General features: G+C 40.3%; 1 protein-coding gene across 1 annotated transcript; it reads right to left on the reverse strand.

Annotated features, from left to right (window-relative positions):
• Positions 1-297: 297 nt before the first annotated feature.
• Positions 298-1,236, reverse strand: LOC124966197 (vomeronasal type-1 receptor 4-like). Its single transcript, XM_047527243.1, has one exon. It carries the CDS (start codon positions 1,234-1,236, stop codon positions 298-300), a length of 939 nt encoding a protein of 312 aa, XP_047383199.1.
• Positions 1,237-18,954: the final 17,718 nt, after the last annotated feature.

Here is an 18,954-nt window from a genome sequence, read left to right on the forward strand (position 1 = left end):
AGGAAAACATCAAATCTATGCTTATGGGTTTTGGCAACATGTGGTTTTATATTTAAATCTGAAATTTACTTTCATTACAGCTAATTTTCCAAAAATATTGCTTGATGGTTAATAAGCATAATTCCTATGATACAAATGCACACAAGCACACATACATACACACACACTTATCTTCTACAAATATATGTGTCTAAATCACCATTCTCATGGGACATGAGTAATATGTGTGTTACTGTTTTTACAAGTGTGTGGGTAAGAAGAAACATACAACTAAGAATCGTGCAAAAAGCTTACAATTTACATATTCCTCATGATATCAGAAGTTTTCCCAATCCTTATCCATGTTAGGCAGAGCCTGGATGTATTAGCGTCCCTGCTCATGAGCAGGAAGGGGCTGATGGCTGGGAAACACCCAGCAACTAGGGTAGCTGTGCTCACCAGGAATCTGTTGGGATGGTAAATAACAGCCAAACAAATTTGAAAGATGCAGGAAAGTGAGTAAAATAAGACAAAGGTGCTCACCAGGAGGAGGATGGTTTTGGTGGCTCTGGATTCAGGGGAGGATCTGAAAGAGCTGGTCTTGTGCACATGCTGCATTCTCTGCTTGTGCCTGTGCAGGATGAGCACCATGGAGCTGCTGGCCCAGAGCATGAGCCCTACACCCACAGCATCAGGGAATGAGAGCAATGCTGCAAACAGTGAGTCTGTGGTTGTATCATGACGAACACCTGAACAGTACCCAAAATCTTTCATGCTGGTAAAATTTGTACTACTCCTGTTTCCACTCACATACATAGGAAAAATAGCATTTACAAGGAGGCACAGGATCCAGCTCAAGTACACAAAAGAGTCAATGTACTTGGAAGCTTTCACTTTAATCTCTGCCCACCTGGAGTTGCCAGAACTTATCTTAAGAGCCTGAAAGATGCTCAGGAGGCAGGTGCTGCAAATGGACACACCCCTCCCTATCCTGTGAAGAGTGAAAAGTAGTTTGCATCCAATATCACTGAGAAAATATTTTACACTGAAAGCTGCCACTGTGTGGGGAATTCCTCTACACAGGAGAGTTAATAAGTTGGCCACAATCAAGTGCTGAAGAATCAAGTCTGTGTGTCTTACCCTGCACCCAGTGAAGTAAAGGACCAGGTAATGGAGGAGGAGAGAGGAATTGCCCAGAACTCCTACCACAGTCTGTGACAGTAAGATGATTCCTACAGTCACCTCACTGGCTGCCATCCTGTCAGTTTCCTGCTGTCCCAAGCAGAGGGTTCTGCAGGGGAACAGGAGTCTGGGGTTCCATGTATTGTTAAACAAATTCCAATAATGCCCACTCTCCAGAGTTCCGACTCAGAACATCTGCTTCATGTTTCCATTTCAGCCAGGTGTAAAGAGGTTTGTGTGATAGTTGGAAGCATGAGTGTAGGCTTCCCTGCCGTGCAGGCAGCACATGGTGTCTTCAATCTTCACAATTGGAGGCAGGTGTTGAGATGACTGAATAATGACAAGAAGAACGTGGGCATGCAGAGTTAAGTATTTGCCAAAATTCACAACACTTGAGGCTGAGGGGTCTTGAAACTGGCTAAGAGGTAACAGAGACAGAGTGTGAACCAGCAAACTTCCCTGAAGCCATCAAGGGGAGTTTTCAAACAATACAATTCTGTATTTACTTATGTCTTTCCATACTACTATTATCCTCTAAGCTGGTGGCATTTATACATTTTTATTGTAACAAGTTCCCATTCATGGGAAAGACACATTTGTAGGCTGATATCTATTATGAAGGGACATTTAGATGTTTCAGTGAATGCAGATGAAATGAGGGAACTAGATCACACAGGTACCTGACCCATGATGTGCAATGAGGCCACCCTGCTCCACATCAGGACCATGACAGTGTGGTTCCCACTGTGGTGTCAGGAACGAAGTACAGTGGCACCTACCACAGCACTGGTCCAAGCACCACAAGCCAGGCCAGGAGCTTTAGAGCATGTAACAAGAACATGTGAACAGAGAGGAGAAATAGAAAATCTTTATTGATTGGAGAGGTTACACTCCTGAGTTAATTAAAGCCTGACTAAAGTGGGATTATTCTAAGGAAGCAAGAGTGCTGAATGATATTCCAAGAATCCTGGTGCAGTCTGGCATATGTGAAGCATGATCTTATGCTTTAAAAATTTCAATTACCAGATTTTTGCCTTTTGTTCAAATGCATATATTTACAGACTTCATTTAAGCAAATTCAGAATCACAGAGAAACTGAGCAGAAGATGAATAGACCTCCTATCTGCACCCTGCACACTCATCACCTCCACTGTCAAATTCCTAGAGCTGACAGTACATATGCTACAATTGGGAATATCTAGAGACAGGTGAAAACAAGTTGATAATATGTCTGACAGTGGAGTTGGAAACCTGTGATATTTACGATCAATTTTTCTGTACATGTTCTTTCTCACATTAAGAGGGGAAGATACTCACCATCTTACAGACCACCATCTCACTAACTGTTCAACCCAGAGTTGGTGCCAAGTTCCTGCTGGAACAACAGCCATCCAGATACACTGCCTGCCCAGGATGAGGGGACCCTGTAAGCTCTTCCTTCTCTACTCCACAGGCGTGGAGAGGACACAACTCCAGCTCCAGCACCCTGAAGACTTGGGGTAGAATTCTTCTAATGGAGGCTGGGCAGCACACTGATTTGAAGACTCATACACTTTAAACATCACACTTCATTTTCACCTGGAAGAAACCAGAGTGGCCGCTCTCAGTGAGGATCACATCATATTCAATTAGGAGTATCAGGGACAAGGGATGAGGCCGAAACTCCACTCATCTTCATTGCAGAACCCTCCCTTGTCCTCAGGAATTGTTCTACTTCCTGGGTGGCTCTGGAAATCTACTGGGTTCAAACCAGAATCCCTTGTTCTGAGATGATCACTTACCCAGATTCTTGAGATGGGTCTTCCCTAACAGGCATTGCTCTCAGACTGACATTGGATTATACACTGGGCTCTTTAAGTGACCAGGATGACAACCTTGAGCAGAGACCACTGTGACCAGGATGTGTGCTGCAGGGAGCAGTCAGCTCCTGAGATATGGGTCTGTGACTCTGTGACCTCACCTCCCCTGGGACCTGCAATTATCACTGTGCCTGTAGCAGCAATGGGCTGCAGGCTTGGGGAGCTGAGGGCACTTCTGAGAGCTTTCTCCCCAGGTGACCCTTACCAAAAACATGTAAATGTGCTCCATAGTATCTCTGAAGGGAATCCTGCAGGGTTTGAAGACGCCCTAACTTACCTTTGGTTCCTGGAGACAGACAGGGTCTCCGAGGGAGTAGAAAAGACTTAGTGCTGTCAGATGCAGAATGGGCAGAGAGCTATGCTTGTCCCACTGTGTTCTTTGCTCCCCTGAGAGGTTTTCTCCCTCAAATGCAATAAATTACTCTTAGTTGTTTCCTTTACTGGAACCACAATTTAAGTCATTATCAGGGAGACAGAAAGAGACTGAGTACCTGGCCGGATTTTTAAACTGATACAAGTTAAAGAAAAAAATGTGATGTTAATAATTCACCTTGGAAGTCATAGGACCCATCTGCACATACACGTTAGTTAATTTGGACTCATTTCCAGGATTCATTGCCAACTCATATCAAAATTTTATGGATAAATACATTCTACCAATACCAATCTCCATTACTGACAGAGGAAAGAAGCAGAACAAGGTCTGTACAGGAAACAGAATATTCTAAATGAGTCCACGGCAAACAACAGCAGCAGATCAGATTGTTGGACCAGCCAAAGCTACCAATTGTGTAACTACCAGACTTTCCAGTGCTACTCACAGTGATTTGATAGCATCAAGAGGTGATGGCAGAAAAGAAGTCTTTTCTTTTTCTTCTTCCATTTTGTAATGCCACTAAACCCCTAGGTCAACATTCACAGTAAACTGGACTAACAGATGCTGTGAGAATTTCCACGGAGTCATGACCAAGGTTGAGAAAGCTGAACACTCTGCAGAGTGACACTGCAGATGTGTCAGGGAGACCTGCTAAGAGTGGGCACAATTGGGGATTGGGGGGGAGGAGAGCACAGGGACTAGATGGTGCTGCAAATCCTGGGATTCTGGGGGAAAACGGGGCAAAACAGAGCAGATAGAGGGAAGGGCAAATGCTCCTAAAGTGTCCAGAAACAGTTAAGATGCATGACTGGATTTGAGAACACAGGGGACAAAGAGCTAGGGACATGAGGGAGAAGCTTCTACCAGGAGCGGAGACATGCATACATGGTTACACAGGAAGGGCTCCTAGGGATGGGGAGTGTGTGGGAACCAAGGTGATGGTCACAGTTTGTTGAGTCATAGATGATTAATGTCTCTGAGGCATCAATGCATACCTGTCATGGGAAGTTGTGAGTCCATATGGGGTGGGTTGTCTTGGGTACAAGTAGTGACCCAAAGGAGACCCAGAGTGTCATAAAAGGAGAGTAAGAATGGAGTGAGCTAATGGCCTTGTTGATAACAAATTAGCCACAGGGCAATGAAGGAGCTAGTGGAGATACAAGGTGGAGAGAGCAATGGAGGACATGACTCCTCCAAAGTACAAGAGAAACTCAGGAAAACCAAGTTAATGGTACCTGCTTCTAGATTTCAGGACTATCTAGGAGGCTATGGTTATTAAAACATGGTTGAGCTTCAGGACATGCAAAAACACTAGTGGAAACAAAGAAGTTTCTTGTTTTTTTTTTTTTTTTTGCGGTGCTGGGGATTGAACCCAGGGCTTTGTGTTTGCAAGGCAAGCACTCTACCAACTGAGCTATCTCCCCAGCCCAAGAAGTTTCTTGAATTGGGACACACATAAAAGAAATTCAACAGAGAGACATCAGCGAGGAGATTGTGGAGGATAATGGAATGGACCATCATTGATTCGTGGTTTGAATTGGGAGTTGAGGACACCTGAGAGTTGAACCTTGGACATATGTTAGTGTGGAGTACAGAGGTCAGGGGAGGCACCAAGACATTGAAATTGGGAGTGCATACAGGATAGAGAAGGAGGGCACTGGTGAAGGGTTTTTGAGGCAATGACAGAAGAGATGTCCTGAAGTTCACAGCAGAATGACTGTGAGTCACAGGACACAGGTGTGTATGGGGCTGATGTGGGTGTCAATGGATTCATGGAGGAGGGAGATTGGTGGAGCTTCAGTGTGTGGCTCCAGCTCACAGGGAGGGAAACTGAGGCTGTCTTTGCGATCTTTGGAAAACGTGTACAGCCTCCCCCACCTGCCCTGCTCTATTGAAGTATGATTGACAAATAAATGTGTATTCTTTTAAGGTGTTCAAATGCAGACTTGATATATGTGCACGTTGTACACTGGCTGCCACACTGGAGTTAATTAACCTATCCATGACTTCACAGAGTTACCTTAGTTTGTGTGTGTGGTGAGGACACTTGAGATGTCATAAAAATTTCGAGGACACAACACTGTCTTGCTAATGCCGTCTCCATGCAGTGCAATCCCAGAGTCCATTCATGGTATAATGGAATTTGGTGCACTTTGACCAACCCCCATGTCCCTCACTGCCCACCTCTTTACAACCCTCATTCCACTCTGTTTCTGTAGATTTAACTACTGTAGATTCGACATGAGTGAGATGCAGATCTCCTGTCTGATTTGTCACCTCCTGCACTGTTCTCTAGGTTCACTCTTGTCCTCAGGGTTGCAGTACTTCCCTATCTAGGAGGCTCCATAACAGCTCCCTTACATAAAGTGACCCCATAGTTTCCATACCCACACATCCCAGGTAGTCACCAAGCTGCTTGCCTGTCCTGCCTATTGCTGCCCACAGCAACAAATCCGTGGGAATTGTCGGAGGTGAACTGGGAATGAACTACTTCTATTATCTTTTCCTGGGCTGCTTTTTTGGCTTGCTTGCTCGCTCGCTAGTTTATAGAGGAAGAGAGGCTTGCTTGCTTTTTAGAGATGCTACGCTTTCAGAGAGGCTATGCTTTCAGAGATCTACTGCTTCTTAGAGGTCTGCTGCTTCTTCTAGAGGTGCATCTTAGAGGTGCATCCAGAGATGTGTTCTAGAGGTGCATCTTAGTGGTGCGTCCTATATCCATCCTATCAGAAGTGCTGCTTATCAGAGGTGCTTTCTATAGGTGCATTCTTTAGTCCTTCTCTCAGGTGAAGAGAATGTCTTATATACACTAAGGCAGCCAATCAGCTTAGGATTAAGTAGCACGATTGGAGCACGTGCCACGGTACCAATCAAGAATGAGGAATATCTGTTGATCACGCCATGTTAACACTAATTATGTGCCACCTCTTGGCCCAACGCCAGCTGCCATCCTAGAGCCACTTAAACATGTCTCTACACCTGCCCCCTGTGAACAGGGAAGCTTCTCTTTGAGACAATGGATTATGTTCCTTTAGATGAACTCCCAGAAGTGAGGTTGTTTCACTTTCAATTTTCAGAGGGACCTTATTACTGCTTTCCATGGTGGCACACCATGTTCACATAGTGTCCTACAGGGCAGGAGATGCTCTGTTCTTCATATATTTCCCACTGCTTGCTTTTTCATCTTTTGAAATAACAGTTGTGAGGTGATTCCTCTGCATGGCTTTGTACATTTCCCTGGTGTTTGGTGATTCTGAGCATACTTTCATGGATCTGCTGGCCATTGGCATATCTTCTTTAAAAAATTGCCTATATACATACATTGTATGATATCTGAAAAGTAAGTTTTACTGTGTGTAATGGAAGACAACATGATATTTCAAGGTACATGGTGAAATGGGTACTAGGATGAACAAATTAACTTATCCATCATCTCTTTCAGCATTGCCCATATTTTCCACTTTGACAAGGACAGTTATAATCTATTCATTTGGAAAAAATGCTAACCAGAATACACTGCTGTTAATGATAGTCTTCATGTGCATTGGACTTTCAGAATTATTTATCCTTCATATTTGCTATTTTGTGTCATTTTGCCCATATTGTCTCAGGATCGATGAACTTTCATGAGTCACGTCCTCTGAGAGGCCCAATTCTATCTCTATCAATTGCTGTCCATGGAAGTTCACTTTTCTACACTCGGCAAGACCACCCTATCAGCACCAAAACTCCAAAAAACAAGAATGTATAAGAAGCATAAAGAGTCCCATAATTCCCTGCTGGTAAACAGACTAACAGCGACAAACTGAATTGAAGGCCACACTGCTCAACAGTTTGTCTGAAAAAACATGAGGTGGCACATGACCTGCTTTCCTTTCTCCATAGAGTCTCACCATTTCCTGACTCTCCCACATCTCAGACTCATCACTGCTCTGTGCTGCCGCAGAAGCCCAGGGAGGCCGAGGCTGACAGGAGAGCAGGGAGAACCTGCAGGGAAGGAAACCTCTGGCTCATAGAGGAGGCATTGTGGAGGTTAACACTCCTGTCCCTGTGCTTTCCCCAAGTGGATGGAGTCCAATGGTCAAAAGAGTCTCCATGGGCTCCTCTTGGGTATGAAGTCAACACATACTGCCATGTAGAACACATAGAGAAGAAAAGTAGATTAATCAATTGTTACAGGATCCAAAAGTGGGAATTGGAGGAGTCTAAGCATCTTGGAGCTTTGTTTTGGTTTTGCTTAAGGCCCTTCCCAGGGACTGCATGAATCTGTTGACAGTGGTTTGTAGGACCCTCAAGAGGCAGGTGGTGCCCATCAACACACCCCTGCTCACACTCCAAACAAAATGGAAGCTTGCAACCAACACCACTGGAGCCATATTTCACCCCCAGGGCTCCCACTGCCTGGGGAAATTCTCAGAAGGTGTGACTAGGAGCTGGTGAACACAGGTGCTGGGAGTCCACTGGGCAGACAGCCTGCTGTGAATGATAAGGAGAAGACAGTGGAAGAGAAAGACACTGCCCAGGATCCTGGCAGCAGGCTGAGAGAAAAGTAATCCTCCTGCTTTATGGGCCTATGGACTCTGCTGTCAACCACCACAGTTCCCTTTCAATAAGGACCACAAAGATTCCTCCAAGAATCTTCATTTTGATTCCTGGGCTGCAACACACTTTATCTCTCCCTTTTACCTCTTCTCTCTGCCCTTCTACTTCTTTCCCTTCTTGATCTCATTTTCTCATGCTATAATTAATGGTCATTATAATTTTTCTTTTTTATAAATTCATTTTTATTGTAAACAAATGGGATACATCTTGTTTCTCTGTTTGTACATGAATTAGAGGCATACCATTTGTGTAATCATAAATTAACCTAGGTAATAGTTTTGGATTCAATCTGTTATTTTCCCCCCACCCCTCCCACCGCTCTTATCCCTCTATAGAGTCCCTCCTTCCTCTATTCCTGCCCCCTTACCACCGCCTATATGTATCATCATCCACTTATCAGTGAGTTCAATCATCCTTTGGTTTTTTTGAGATTGGCTTATCTCACTTAGCATGAAATTCTCCAACTGCATCCATTTGCCTGCAAACGTCATACTTTTATTATTCTTTATGACTGAGTAATAATCCATGATATATATATATATCACATGATATATATATATATATATCACATATATCCATGATATATATATATATATCACAGTTTCTTTATCCATTCATCAATTGAGGGTCATCTAGGTTGGTTCCACTATCTGCCTATTGTGAATTGAGCAGCTATGAACAAGGTTGTGGCTGTATCTCTGTAGTATGCTTATTTTAAGTCCTTTGGGTGTAGACCAAGTAGTGGGATAGCTGGGTCAAATGGTGGTTCCATTCCAAGCTTTCTAAGGAATCTCCACACTGCTTTCCAGAGTGGCTGCACTAATTTGGAGTTCCACCAGCAATGTATGAGAGTATATTTTTCCCCACATCCTTGCCAACACCTATTGTTGCATGTGTTCTTGATAATCACCATTCTAATTGGCATGAGATGGAATCTTAGGGTGGTTTTGATTTGCATTTTTCTTATTACTAAAGATGTTGAACATTTTTTCATATATTTGTTGATTGCTTATAGATCTTCTTCTGTGAAGTGTCTGTTCATGTCCTTAGCCAATTTGTTGATTGGATTATTTGTATTCTTGGTGTAGAGTTTTTTGAGTTCTTTAAATATTCTGAAATGAATGCTCTATTTGAAGTATGAGTGGCAAAAATTTTCTCCCACTCTGTAGGCTCTCTCTTTGCATCACTGATAGTTTTCTTTGCTGAGAGGGAGCTATTTAGTTTGAATCTGTCCCAGTTATTGATTCTTGCTTGTATTTCTTTTGCTATGGGAATCTTGTTAAGGAAGTCTGATCCTAAGCCAACAAGTTGAAGATTTGGACCTACTATTTCTTCTATAAAATGCAGGGTCTCTAAACAGATTTCAAAGCCCTTGATCCATTGTGAGTTGGTTTTTGTGCAGGGTGAGAGATAGGCGTTAATTTCATTCTGTTACATCTGGATTTCTAATTTCCCCAGCACCATTTTTGAAGAAGCTATCTTTTCTACATTGCATATTTTTGGCACCTTTGACTAGTATTAGAAAATTGTATTTATTTGGGTTTGTGTTCATGTCCTCTATTCTGTACCATTGATCTACCTGTCTATTTTGGTGCCAATACCATGCCGCTTTTGTTACTATTGCTTTGTAATATATTTGAAGGTCAGGTATTGCGATAACCCCTGCTTCACTCTTCCTGCTAAGGATTGCTTTAGCTCTTCTGGGTTTCTTATTCTTGCAGATGAATTTCATGATTGCTTGTTCTATTTCTGTAAAGTACATCATTGGGATTTTAATTGGAATTGCATGGAATCTATATAGCACTTTCGGTAGTATGGCCATTTGGACAATATTAGTTCTGCCTATCCAAGAACATGGGAGATCTTTCCATATTATAAGGTTTTCTTTAATTTCCTTCTTTAGTGTTCTATAGTTCTCATTGTAGATATCTTTCACCTCTTTTCTTTGATTGATTCCCAAGTATTTTATTTTTTTTCGAAGCTCTTGTGAATGGGGTAGTTTTCCTAACTTCTCTTTCTGAAGATTCATCCCTTATGTATAAAAATGCATTGGATTATGAGCATTAATCTTATATCCTGTTACTTTACTGATTGTACTTATGAGTTCTATAGGTTTTCTGGTGGAATTTTCTGGTTCCTCTAAATATATAATCATGTAATCATCAAACAGTGATAGTTTGAGTTCATCTTTTCCTATTCGTATCCCTTTAATTTCCGTGGTCTGTCTAATTGCTCTGGCTAGAATTTCAAGGACAATGTTGAATAGAAGTGGTGAAAGAGGGCATCCCTGCCTTGTTCCAGTTTTTAGGAGGAATGCCTTCAGTTTTTCACCATTTAGAATGATATTGGCCATGAGCTTAGCATAGATGGCCTTTACAATGTTAAAGAATCTTCCCACTATCCCCATTTTTTCTAGTGTTTTGAGCATGAAGACGTGCTGTATTTTATCAAATGCTTTTTCTGCATCTATCAAAATAATCATGTGATCCTTGACTTTAATTCTGGAGATATGGTGAATTACATTTATTGATTTCTGAATAATGAACCAACCTTGGATCCCTGGGTAAAACCCACTTGATCATGGTGCACTATCTTTTTAATATGTTTTTGTATGCGATTTGCTAAAATTTTGATGAGAATTTTTGCGTCGATGTTCATTAAGGATATTGGTCTGAAATTTTCTTTCCTCGATGTGTCTCTGTCTGGTTTAGGTATCAGGGTAATATTGGCTTCATAAAATGTGTTTGGGAGGGTTCCCTCCTCTTCTATTTCATGAAATACTTTGAGAAGTATTGGAATGAGCTCTTCTTTAAAGGTTTTGTAGAACTTGGCTGAGAACCCCTCTGGTCCTGGACTTTTCTTTGTTGGTAGGCTTTTGATGACTTCTTCTATTTCATTACTTGAAATTGATCTATTTACATTGTGTAAATTCTACTCATTCAATTTGGGTAATTCATATGTCTCTAGAATCCTGTTGATGTCTTCGAGATTTTCTATTTTGTTGGAGTATAGATTTTCACAATAGCTTCTAATTATGCTTTGAATTTCAATCGTGTCTGTTTGATATATCTTCATTCATTCCAAATTTTACTAATTTGTGTTTTCTCTCTTGTCTTTGTTAGTGTGGCTAAGGGTTTATCAATTTTGTTTATTTTTTCAAAGAACCAACTATTTATTTTGTCAATTTTTTGTATTGTTTCTTTTGTTTCAATTTTGTTGATTTCGGCTCTGATTTTAACTATTTTCTGTCTTCTACTACTTTTGATGTTGCTCTGTTCTTCTTTTTTTAGGGCTTTGAGCCATAGCATTAGGTAGTTTATTTGTTCATTTTTTCTTCTTTTATTGAATGCGCTCCATGAAATAAATTTTGCTCTAAGAACTGCTTTCATAGTGTCCCAGAGATTTTGATATGTTGTTTCTCTGTTCTCATTTACCTCTAAGAATTTTTAAATTTCCTTCCTGATATCTTCTGTTTTCCATTCATCATACAATAGCGTATTATTTAATCTCCAGGTGTTGGAGTAGTTTCTGTTTTTTACTGTCATTTATTTCTATATTCAATCCATTATGATCTGATAAAATACAAGGTACTATTTCTATCTTCTTGTATTTGCTAACAGTAGATTTGTGACATAATACATGGTCTGTTTTAGAGAAGGATCCATGTGCTGCTGAGAAGAAAGTGTATTCGCTCTTGGTTGGGTGGTATATTCTATAAATATCTGTTAAGTCTAAATTATTGATAGTGTTTTTGAGAACTATGCTTTCTTTGTTCAATTTTTCTTTGGAGGATCTGTCCAGTGGTGAGAGAGTGTGTTAAAATCACCCAGTATTATTGTGTTGTTGTCTCTTTGATTTCTGGCATTGAGAAGGATTTGTTTGACATATATGCATGAGCCACTCTTTGGGGCATAGACATTTATGATTATTATGTCTTGCTGCTTTATGCTTCCCTTAAGCAGTATGAAATGTTCTTCCTTATCCCTTCTGACTAACTTTGGCTTGAAGTCCACATGATCTGATATGAGGATGTGTACTCCGGCTTTTTTGCTGTGTCCATGTGCATGACATGTTTTCCCCATCCTTTCACCTTTAGTCTGTGGGAATCTCTTTATATGAGAAGAGCCTCTAGCAGGCCGCAAATTGTTGGAATTTTCTTTTTAATCCAATATGCCAGTCAATGTCTTTTGATTGATGAATTCAGGCCATTAACATTCAGGTTATTATTGAGATATGATTTGTATTCCCAGTTATTTGGCTCATTTTTTTTTTTTGATGTGACTTGATTTCTCTTTTACTTGGTTATTCCTTTAGTGTAGTTCCTCCCTTTGCTGAATTACATCATTGTTTTTCATCTCTTCCTCATGGAATATTTTGCTGACAATGTTCTGTAATATCTACTTTCTTTTTGTAATTTCTTTTAGCTTTTGTTTATCATGGAAGGATTTTATTTTATCGTCCAAGCTGATGGTAAGTTTTTCTGGGTATAAAATTCCTGGTTGGCATCCATTTTTTTTTCATAGTTTGAAAAATGTTGTTCTAGGCCCTTCTAACTTTTATGGTCTGGATGACAAAATCTGCTGATATCTGTATTGGTTTTCCCCTGAATGTAATTTGAATCATTTCTCTTGCAGCTTTAAAATTCTGTCTTTATTTTGTATGTTAGGCATTTTTCTTAAAATGTGCCTTGGTGTGCATCTATTGTAATTTTGTGTATTTGGAGTCCTATAAGCCTCTTGTACTTGATTTTCCATTTCATTCTTCAGATTTGGAAAATTTTCTGATATTATTCCATTGAATAGATTGTTCATTCCTTTGGTTTGTTTCTCTAAGCCTTCCTCAATCCTGATAATTCTTAAATTTGGCCTTTTCATGATATCCTATAGTTCTTGTCGATTCCGTTCATGATTTCTTATCGTCTTCTCTGGTTGCTCAACTTTGTTTTCAAGATTAAATATTTTGTCTCAATATCTGAGGTTCGGTCTTCCAGGTTCTATCCTATTGGTTATGCTTTGTGTGGAGTTTTTAATTTGGTTTATTTAATTTGGTTTATTTCCTTCTTTTCAAGGATTTCTGTTTGATTTTTTTCAATATCTCTAACTCTTCATTGCAATGATCTTTTGCTTCCTGTATTTGCTCTTTTTACTGTTGATTGGTGCAACTATTCAATGCCTGAATTTGCCCTTTCATCTCATCCTTCAATGTCTGCATATGCTGTTTCATCTCCTCTTTTGCTTCTCTGATCGTTTTGATTATGTACATTCTGAACTCCCTTTCTGACATTTCTTCTGCCATGCTGTCATTGGATTTTATTGCTATACCATCTAGATTTGTTTGGGACATTTTTTTCCCTTGTTTTCTCATATTGTTCAAGTATCTACCCCTTTAGTAGTGAAACTCTGGTATATTGCAGATTTCTTCTATTGACTAATATTGTCTGTGTAGATTTCCAATGACTCACCTCTTAGCCTTCTGTAGCCTGAATTCTTGGAGGAACTTGATAATGCGGTGCTCCACTAGGAAGTTGGCCTTTTAGGGGTGGTGGCCTTCAGGTGGGGTATATTCCCCCGTGACTCTGAGATGGTCCCAGGTCTCTCAATACCTCCGCTTCTTGGCTCCTGGGTTTGTCAAATTTCTTCTATCCTCCTGTAGGTGTCTCAGGAATGGAGTTGCCATTCCAATGTTGATGGCCACACCCTCAGGAGTAATTCAAAATGCATGCACCAGCCTTTAAAGAAGTGTCTGGCTCATTCTGTGATGGTTACAAACCTTGGTGTGGTGGTCAGGCGAGGTTGTTCAGTGGTGGTGTCTGTGGTTGGGTGGGTTGGCTACCTGCCACCCTGCCGTGCAAGGCAGGCATGTTGATTGCCTGCCTGCTACTTCTGCGATGATAGTGGCCTGACTCACCTGTAAGCTCGCTCTGTGACTATGACCAACCAGTGATGGCACCGACCTAGGTGCATGGGTCAGGTGGGGTCGTTCAGTTATGACGTCTGTTCTTGGCCTGCTGGGTGGGAGGGTTATCAGCCCGCCACTTACCTCCATGATGTAGGTGGTCTGGCTCACCCCCCAGCATTTTCCATGACTCCCATTATCATTTTTCTTCTAGGCCTTTTGTTTTTCTTAAGTGCTATATATTTTAGCTCACAATTTTGATCCTACATAACTAGGTTAATGATTTTGATTAGTTCTTTTTATTCAACTCTAGAGTTATTTTTGAACATCCATTACATTGCAATGGAGATATACATTGCATGGCCTTTGTTTTGTATTAAATATAAGTGCACATAAAAATTAAAATTTTAAAAATGGATCCAAGTATTTTTAAGTCACATGATTTAAAAAGGTTCAATTTAAATTGGGTAAACTAATAGAAGTAAAATGCCTTTAAAATTAACTCAGAAGTCTGTAGGTGGTCAAACTAATAAAATGTTGATGTTTATAAAATGTCTAACATCAATCTTTCTAGGCCTTTTCTTCAACAGGAAAGAGACAGCAAATATTGTTAGTAAACTTGTCTGATATCTTGTTTTTTTTTTTACACTTGTCTGATATCTTGGTTTTTTTACAATAAGATGAGTGAATTAGAGTTGACATGTATGGGATTACTCAAACGTGTTTATTAGAGATATTTGATTAATTTATAAAATTATTCCATAGAGTAACATACTTAAAATTTTTGTATATTAAATATGTTCATATTTTCCAGGTATATGACCCTTTAAAGCAGAAAATTTATGAAGCTTCTTTTCTCCAAATTAAACTCACCTGTAATGGTAATTCTAAACTGATTATTTAATGTTCTACTATATAGGACCTGTCATTAATAGGGTTTATGTAAATTTGTTACTTTTTATAAAAAAATTAAATGTAAATGTATTTCTAAAAGTTATTGAGAGCCTGATTTGTTTAAAGGTTAATATCATGAAAGCATTTTGCCACTTTGCCATACAAAAGGAAACTTAAAAGCTCTCTCATTCTTTCTTTAATTCATGTTTTAGATATAATGTTAAATTGTGTTAACTGATGATCATATAGCCACAGGAGTCAATATATGTAAATTTCTTAAAATGACATTTAAGAAAGAGTGTGATGTGCAGTAGCAAAAATGGGACAACAGTGACTGAGATTGGGGTCTCTGACCTCATGACTGTGGCATGCCTGGTGCTTGGGAGTGTTCCTGTGCAGGGGCACAAGATGCCTAACTGCTGTGGCAGTATTCTCCCTGGGAAGGCTCTATACAGGAGTCCTATCAGCTCTGACATTGATCTCAGTCACAGCTCTTGGGCAGGAAGGAATTCTTTTGCTAGATAACCAGTGTTTCATCAGACCCCTTCTCTGGTTCCTGCCCACCTTACAGTAACTTTGGACAGCAGACTTCCTTGAGATCTACACAGAACTTCCAACATTGCTCTTTGCAGGTATAAAAAAAAGTTACATAGATGTCCTATTCTCTGTAACTTTCCTGAAAACAAAGTATAATGCTTACATAGTCTTTAACCTAATAATAAGACATATATAGAGATTGCTGACATAACTCTTCAGATCTGCATTTCCATTAGAGAACAGAGCTCCACCTGATCTCAGTTTAATCTTCAAAATTTGTGTTTTTGAACTTTTTTCTCTGATACTCCTTTGCCCCTCACTGATATTGAGGATTTGGTCATGCTTGTCATGGCAACAAAAGAAAAAAAAATTAGTTGCAGAATTAGAACATTTTACCTAAGTTTTGTGAAAAGTCTTACTTGAGATAAGGCTCTGACTCACAACCCTGATGCACGTTAGAATGGCTCCAAAGTAAGCCAGACTTTAACTCATTTAAAGTTGTGTTCAAAAGTTTGATGTTTGTTCTAAAGATTACTGTGATCTCAAACAGGGGATATAATGAATAACTCAGCCAAAATTCAAGATAGCTATTGCACAAACTGAATGTTTTACTGTTGGTGATTCCATTTTGTATTTTCCTTGTAAACTCTAATTGTTGCCTGATTAATATTTTGCAGAAGTACACCGTAGATTAACTTGAAATAAATAATAAGCCACCACCTACAGGACAGAAAATGTAGACCTCAATTATAAAAAAAGGTGGTAAATAACTGTAAAGTTATAGACATTGAAGTTAAAGCCCAGTACTCTTATTTTATGACTGGTGAGACTGGCTTGCTTGATGATTAAGATCAAACTTAGAGATTAAGATTAAATACAGAGGTCAAGAAAAGTCCATATTTGGGTCTTGCCCTCAGTCAGCCTGAGTCCAGGGAACAAGAAGACTTCTCTAAGGAGTTTTGCAACTCTGGGTCACACGACCTCCCAAACAGGGAGATTGATGAGGCCAGTAGAGGATGAAAAGTCACGCATTGAACCTGATGCAGAGGAAGGTCAAGGAAAATGGGAGACATCCCTGGTGCTTTCAAGGGAAGCCACCTCATTGAGGAGAACCTGCCTAAGGGACAGCACAAAAGATAAGGCTCTCAAGTTCTCTATGAGTGACCCCTGTGGGAACTCAACTGACTCTAACAGACAGGAACAGGTCACTTTGACCAGCTTGATCTTAAACACCTAGCAAAACAGTTAAAACCAAAATATAGCCTCTCTTGGGCATTTAAAAGAAATAATAGTTAGATGTAACTTGTACACTTGTGTTAGCTCACTAGAAAAAAGACTAAAAGCTACAAAAGAGAGATTCTTACCAAATGTGCCTGATAACTATCAAGAGAAACTGCCAGAGTCAGAAAATTTTAGTTAGTTTAAGGCCTACAAAAAAGGTAGGTTTAATCAATGTTTACTAGTATCTTTACTAAATGTTGTGTTTACATTCATGATAACCTAGACAGTGTTAAAGTTCCCAAATAAAGGCCTTGTCCTCTCCACCTTTGCTAGGCATTGTTATGGGAACAACTTCTCAGTTCTTCCACCCACTAGTTAGGATATTCATTGGCAAGTTCCAGATTCTGCAACATTTTTCTTATACTAATCTCATTTCAGTACTCATGTCTTTTTGTTCATCTCTCATAGAAACACCAACCCTCAGATGCATTTACAACCTGCTCTTCCCCAACCAGACTTCTACAAAGACCCCCTCGATTGACATGATCTAAAAAGGGAACTCCAATCTGCTAGCCCCATGCTGCCCCCTTCCAGTTCGAAGAGGCCAGATTGGTCATCGCCCCCCTTTCCTACAGCAGTAAGGGAGTTCCTAAAATTAGAGGGGTGAATGAACCCAGAATTGAGGACAGCCAGATAGTGTAGAAATAGGGGATCAGTCAAATTCAGGAAACGAAGTCCATGAAAACCATCTGCCTCTGGAAGACTGGAAGTTGAAGACTACTCGTGGGAGAATGGACTTTTTACATCTCACCTGCAAAATCAGCCCTCGTCACTTAGGCAGGAAGGAGAGTGAAGACTTCAGAAAGAACTGGAGAACAAAAGATTTTCTTATAAAAACAGAAACGGGGGAATGTAATACAAAGCTTCTCCCCGCCATCTCCGTTGCATCACAACATAGCTTGACAGTCTGAAAGCGGCTCTCCCTGCCTTTCCAGTGCAGCCATTTTCCCTGCCTCCCAACTACTTGTCAGTCTATGAACAGCCTAGCTAGCTATTGATTCATCAGGTAGCTTGCAAATATCCTTCTCCAGTATTGGTCCCCTGTTAGCCCGGCAGAATTCAACTGCTTAAGGGTAGCTACCCGCCATCTTTTTCTCATGCTTTCTCTCCCCCTGACTTACTTTCTTTATTTTCCTCACTTTTCCACTCTCTCTGTAGCGTGCACCCTTTCTCTTTTCTTTCTCTTCTCATCTCATTTTCTCTCTTACCCTGCAGGTAAGGGTATGTGATTTCCTGTGTCAGTCGTGGTTTCTGTGGGATTTCTTACACCCCCAACTAAGACACTCCCATGTGCTCACCTCTCTCTAGTGCAGGACCAAGTACCTGTGGCTGGGTGCTCTGTCAGGTAAAGGAATTAACTTAGCTCACTCTTCTTCGGATGCCAAAGCATGTTGCCAGCATCCGCTCAGCCTGGTGAGGCCTCACAGCAGATGGAATCACAGTGGTGGAGCAGGTACAGGAGAGACCACAGAGCAGGACAGGGAGTGAGAGATGGTGGAGACACCTGCACTTGCTGTGGAACCCCCATTCTCATGGGAGCTGATATATTTTGGGAGAATAGCATTTGTCCCTTCCAGGGTGGCTGCCTCAGGACCCCACACCCTTCTCCTTGACTCCACTTCTCAAAGATTCCAACACCAAATACAACACTCCAGAGATGAAGTTTTCAACTCATAAACCTTTATGGAAAATCAAAAATCATACCTGATCCAGAGCATGAGTACATCAAGAGAGGAATGCTAAAATTAGCTATGTGAAATTCCTGCAGTTGAATTCTATCACCAGTAACACACGGAAATAAAAATTTTAAAATTTAGAGAATTTTCTAAATCAAATAAAAAAGAGTACATACAAAAGAGGTGATTGTCTTATTCTGGTATTTTGGGGGATGTTTATGGGAGAGGCAAGTGGACTCATCTTAGAAACCAAGGATACTGCTTTTCCACAAAGCAGCTGAATGCAAGGTGTGTGCTTGGTTGGTATAGCTTTGTTGAGTAACACATGCCTGACTTGTTCATAAGAATACTGTAAATATATATGTATAAATTCACTAGTAACAGAATATACTATTACCCAGGGTTTTATGTCATCAATGTGGACAGTGTCTTAAGTAAGATTATACACTGAATAACATTTGAAAAGATGACATGTGCACTATAAAAATAACACAACAACCAACAAAGGTAATTCAATAAAATCTGTGTCATAGAGGATGTTAGTATATCACTGCTTCCCCTTATGTCCAGAATTATGTGAAATATACAGGTCTAATTTCACTGGCTAAAGACAAATCTTGTTTGACAAACTTCACTTTAGTATTTCCCTCAAGGGCAATAGCTGAGACAAAAATAA

Source organism: Sciurus carolinensis, chromosome 16, assembly GCF_902686445.1.
Source record: "Sciurus carolinensis chromosome 16, mSciCar1.2, whole genome shotgun sequence".
In the NCBI taxonomy this organism is placed as follows: Eukaryota; Metazoa; Chordata; class Mammalia; order Rodentia; family Sciuridae; genus Sciurus; species Sciurus carolinensis.